This window comes from Hevea brasiliensis, chromosome 9 (assembly GCF_030052815.1).
Source record: "Hevea brasiliensis isolate MT/VB/25A 57/8 chromosome 9, ASM3005281v1, whole genome shotgun sequence".
Taxonomy (NCBI): Eukaryota; Viridiplantae; Streptophyta; class Magnoliopsida; order Malpighiales; family Euphorbiaceae; genus Hevea; species Hevea brasiliensis.
The window spans coordinates 75,467,832-75,473,831 of record NC_079501.1 but is presented as its reverse complement, the minus strand read 5'-3'; the positions used below and the strand labels follow the sequence as shown (position 1 = coordinate 75,473,831).

Here is a 6,000-nt window from a genome sequence, read left to right as displayed (position 1 = left end):
TCAATATTTTGTTGACTAATGAATTGAATAGTAACACCAAAACTTGAATTTCAAGAATTGTGAAACTTAAAAGTGTAATATGCCCTAGTATACCTAGCAAGATTGGTTTGGATAGGTTGGCATGCCAATAGGGTTCTGTTAGCAGTACTGCATATGGCTTCATGCCATTCTGTGTTTCATGGCCTCCCATACCATTCTGTGTTTCATGGCCTCCCATGCCATTCTGTGATAAAATAGCCATTGGCTATGTTGATTGAGATAATATACTTGAGTTTTATCCCTGATAATTATTACAGCTTGTTAGCTATTCTATTTGCACACCAGGAGATGCAATGTGACCGATGGTGTGATGGTCCGAGGTATTTAGTACCCAGTGCCAGTTTACCCGTTTATCCAGTCCAGTCGACTAGTATGGGTTACTTGGGCGATGATAATGAATCTTACAAATTTTTAATCAAATTATACTGCAATAAATATCAGAAATTAAGTCTACCAAAAATGTAAACATACATTCTACATATTTACTTTATTTTAGTTATTTTATTTTATATTGTCACCACTAAGCAGAATTACTTAGCGCGTCGCTTTTGCCACGCGCAGGTACTGGAGACATAGCTGGGGAGCTCAGCAGACATCAGACCGGGTGAACTTTCAAAACTGCATATTAAGTCCAGAGTCACCTCACATCTGCAGTGCACTTGGTAGGACATTAGGACTTTGGGTGGCATTTTGTATTAGTTTTGGATTGTAACTATAAACTCTTGAAATTATTTGATAATGTAAATATATGAAATTTCATGTTATTGAAATTTTCTGTATATTATGTTGAAAAATGAAATGTTGAGAAATATTTATAAATGTGCTTCAAGTGATGAAGTGAACAAAAAAATTCTGAAAATAGTGTTGTAATTTTGAGATTGAGTTGAGATGTGTGTATAATGGAGTTCTGAATTTGGAAATTATATTAGAAGTGTCTTTTAAATAGGTTCATAAGAACTGTTTTTCCAATTTATAGCCGACACTCTGTCGGATTTTCTATAAAAATTGCGAAAAAATTTAGATTTATCAAAAATTGTAAATAAATGAATTAAAAGGGATAAATTGAAATGGAAATATGAATTGGTGCTCCGGCACACTGAGTGGCATATCTTGCTCGGCTACACTGTAGACGGGTAAGGAGTGTCACAATGATAGCAAGAAAATTAGATCTTTATGCATCATCAAAAAATGAGCTGTGTACTAACATCTTAGAAAGGAAAAGTTGAAATTGCCAAATGACGCTATGGAATATTTGAAGGAAAAATATATGTGCATTAGATAAGTCATGACATATTATGCTTCATGATAGGAATAGAATTGCATTCCTATCCCCCATAGAGTCAAAATTACATTTTTTTTAATCCTTCACAATCTAAAATTAGAAAACGGTACCTTGACCAAATTGGAATTTTATAAATTAGTTTGTTTTTAAACCCAGCGAGTTGTTTTTAATCCTCAGATGGATTACTTTATTATCACCATCCCTAGAAGAGCCTTTTTATAAAATGGTCCTTGAAAGACCAAAATCCCTAGAGGAATTTTATTTTTCAAAAATCCCCAGCAAAGTAATAGCATGGCATCACCTCTCTAGTAAGACTTTCTGAAAACAAAAACAAACACACACATCACATTCGCATTACATAGCAGGATGCATCATATGCATTACATCTTCATGAAAGCATCTAGAATTGCAAATCAAAGAGAAGAAATGAAAAATAAGAGAGCTAGAAAAGCTACCTAAGCACGTATAAAAAAAGGAAATGCTTAAGCAAGCATGTGAGATGGAACTGCTAAAGTGAGCAAAATGCCTAAGTAGGCATAAGAGACTGAGCTATTCAAGTGAGCAAAATGCCTAAGTAGATATGAGAGACTGAGTTGCTTAAGCAAGCAAACTACCTAAGCAGGTAGAAAGATAAGAAAATGCTTAAGCAAGCATGTGAGATGGAACTGCTCAAGCGAGCAAAATGCCTAAGAAGGCATGAGAGACTAAGCTACTTAAGCGAGCAAACTATATAAGCAGGTAGCGAAAGAAAGATATGCCTAAGCAAGCATAGGGATAAAATCAAGTGAGAAAGGAAAAGGAAAAGGAAAAGGAAAACTTCCTCAATGGAGAAAAGAAGAAGAAAGAAATGTTAAGAAAAATAAAGAGCAATGAGAGAATGAGTAGACTACCTTAGCAGGTAGTGAGATAAGAAAGCCTAAACAAGCACATGATTAAAAAATTCCTAAGCAAGCTTAAGAATTGGAATCATTCAAGTAAGCAATACGTCTGAGCAAACATGAGAGATATAGGATTATCACTAAAGTGATTACATATCGTTTGCATCTTAAACCATGTTGGGTGCAATTATCCTTTAAAAGGAGATACATAGAAAATTTAAATGTATTTAGATTCAAATCTCAAAAATTATTTATTTATTTATTTTTTACAATGCCAACTGGAAACTTTGTATTTCTAGCATGTTCACAATCTATTTCTATATGAGAAAAGCCTGAATAACTTTTTAACAAGTTTAAGTAGTCCAAAATCATTTAGCGTGAAAACATATGCCCATGTATTTTTCAATTTACAATTATAATGATCCATTTCATAATCTTTTTAAACTATTAAGTTAATCTAATAATTTTTTTTAATTAAGTTTGAATAGTGCTGGGATATCACAATTAATTTTATTGTTCTTTTTTTAAGGGGCTTGTTGCTCTATGATTACAACCCTATTCTGCTAAAAATAGGGTGGCCTAGCAGTTGGAACGCAGAGCAGTGCAACCCAGCCCAGCCCAGCCCAGCCCACGTGAAATGCAAGCAGCAAGCAACTTTAAACCCAATGATTAAACCAATAGAGTAAATAATCCGACCCGAATTGGATTAGCGTTGTGATTATGGTGTAGTCAAGAACACATATGCCTCTTTCTCCTTTCTTCAATAAAGCTTTCGTTCACCATCGAGTGTGGCGGCCGTCGGCGACCTGCGCTTCTCTCCCCTTCACTTACAGACGTTACTATATCGGACATATAGACCGGCAGTACGGCCTCTTTTCAGTCAATACCGTTTAAAATTGATCAACATGGCTTCTCCCTCAGTTCTCATGGTAAAAGGCATATGCTTATGCTAATTTTATGCTTATGCATAATTTTACTTTTATGCTAAACTTTTCTATGCTAAAATTTTCTATGCTTTTTCAAAAATTTTCATTCTGATTTTGCAGGTTGCAGAAAAGCCCAGCATTGCTCTTTCAATTGCTTCTATACTCTCCGGTGGTCGGGTAATGAATGTTTTTCTGTGTTACCCATTCAAATTCGAAATATTGGTTTTAATTTGAGTCTAATGTAAAGACTTCATTGTTACGAAAACTATAATGCAGTAGAATTGGTATTACTGTTTACCAAAGAAACTAATGGATAGAACCTTAAACTCCTTGCCTGCTTTCTTTTCAATTTTCGTTTTTAACTTTGGTTCTTAATAAAGGAACTATATACTCTCATCAAGAAACTAGCATTGCATGCATATTTTGAAAAGGGAGTTGCTTCCTTGACTAGTTTGTGTTCAGTACTGATTTCGTATAGTTACCCCCAATGATGTCCTGATTTCTTAAAATTGTTAATTACATGAAAATAGCCAATTTTAATTCTTTCATTGGTTTTTTTTATTTATTTCAAATTGTAATTAGAGGGGCGCCAATGGCTCAAGGCTCACAAGGCTCCAACCCTAACGGGACTATCACTTACATTAGTGAAAGACACTGCCACTCGGCTCACTTGACTCAGAATTTGTTGATCTACTAGAATTTGGTGTTGACACACTAGGAAGTCATCAGAATTAGGGTTTTTGATGATAAAAATGTCACTGGAATCTCATCAAACCACCACACCAAGATCGTAGACCATCCTATTTCCATTTTCAACACTCGTGCTCCTTTAATCTCCCTCTCTCCATATATTGTTTTCAATATTCTCATTATCTCTCTCATCTTTATTGCTGTTGGACTCATCTGTTTCTAGTTTATTTAAAATTGTACTCTTTTGTTTGTAACACTACTAACAATGCTATCTGGGTCCTTTACTTCATTATTTTTCTGAGATTGCTTCTTTCTTATTTTTTTTTTTTAAAGATGCTAACATGCTATTTAAGTCACCTATTTTTTTGATTATTTGCCTTGTTTCTTTAAAAAAAAAAAAAAAATGAAACATTAACATGATATTTAGATCCTCTGTTTCTAGGTTATCAAAAATTGCTCACTCCCCTCTTTTTTGTAATAACAATAATATTTCTGTTTGGGTTTGTTTGTGGATATCCAAAATCTAGAGTTTATTTTTAATATCCAAAATTTGGGTTTATTTTATTTTCTAACAAGTTCTTATAGTGTTATTTTAAAGAGAAAAAAAATATTCAGTGGTGAAATCCATATTCATTCTGTGTATTTCTCTATGCTTATTAATGCTTCATATACTGGTTATTTTGAAATGTTTGGTTAAATATAGTTATATCTATGATTATTTGATTTTAATTTTAGTTTTTTTTATTAAATTTTATTTTTTTGAGCCTCACCTCATTCAATAGCACACCCTTTTACGCCTTTAATAACCATGTGATTTTTCCATCTAGAAGTGTTATAATTTCTCTAGTTCTAGTAAAGATTCATCCTAATTTACAATTTTAGATTTAGGAGGTATTTTAGAGAATTGATCTTTATCTAGGTGTGATTTATCATTATATAGTCTATTGCAGGGCTGGCATTATTTTGAAATTTGAATCGCCTTTAGACATCAATGACTATATGTTCGTTCTTCTTTTTTATATTTAGTTCTTCTTTTTTATATTTAAACCTTTGTAAGGTCCTCAATCTCTTGTGATGATCTCTTTTTGATAATTGCTAACGTTGCAGAAGATCTATTTAGGACACATTGAGGAGACATTTAAGAGAATTGATCTTTATCTTGGTGTGATTTGTCATTATATAGTCTATTGCAATTTGCAGGGCTGGCAACATTTTGAAATTTGAATCATCTTTGGACATCAATAACTCCCTATTCACTTCTTCTTTTTATATTTAAACTTTTGTAAGGTCCTCTAATCTCTTGGGATAATCCCTTTTTGTAAATTCCTATGGTTGTAGAAGAATCTATTTAGGACACGTTAGGTTAAGCTGCTTATTTTTCCCTTTTTAATTTTGTGATAACTAAATACTGTTTATGATGTTTGGTATTTAGTTTTAATAGACATTATCAGAATGCACTTTTTATCATTCCTTTTTTTTTTTTTTTTTCATTTTGACCCACCATTTATTATGTCACATCGTTCTACCTCATCGTCCCTTGCATTGCTAACATTATCTCACATCATTTTCTTCATGCATCTACAAAGAATTTAGTTGCAAAGGAGAGAAGATGACAAAATTTTGTTATAGAGGAGATATGCAATGCAAAGCAACAAACATATAGAGAAGCCATAAGTCCATTATCAGCCAAATTAACTTGAAATCATCAAAATCAAGTGAAACTGATTAACAAATGGCAAAATCAACACAACTGTGTATCTTTTATATAGCTTTGTGAAAAATGAAAGAGGAAGAAGAGAGTTTGTGGATCTTGATTACTCGCTCAAGCTCTAGGTTGTATATATACACAATTTTAGTGACCCTAGAAAAGAAAATATACAAAATTACCCTAATCGAGGAATCCCTTAATTATAGGGATTTAGTTTTGTAATTTTATTGCCTTGTATACATTCCTATTTCTAACATTCTCCCTTAAAATGGAGCGTACATATTGTCTTGTTACAAATATACCCAATCTTAGTCCCTCAAAGAGATTTAGTAAGAATGTTTGCTAACTGGTCATTTGAACTAACAAAATTAGTAGCAATTCATCCTAGAAGCGATATTTAGTGCAGTTTGATTGTCACAAATAAGTTTCATGCACTTAGACATTTTTACTACTTGAAGAAGTTGCTTTAACCATAGA

General features: G+C 32.8%; 1 protein-coding gene across 1 annotated transcript in view; it reads left to right on the top strand.

Moving 5' to 3' along the window:
• Positions 1-2,906: 2,906 nt before the first annotated feature.
• LOC110668462 (DNA topoisomerase 3-beta) overlaps positions 2,907-6,000 on the top strand; it is a 69,291-nt gene continuing 66,197 nt past the window's right edge. The window contains exons 1-2 of the mRNA XM_021829699.2: positions 2,907-3,128; positions 3,246-3,302. Of these exons, the coding sequence (XP_021685391.2) occupies positions 3,105-3,128; positions 3,246-3,302 (81 nt within the window). The 5' untranslated portion in view covers positions 2,907-3,104. The remainder of the gene's footprint in view (positions 3,129-3,245; positions 3,303-6,000) is intronic.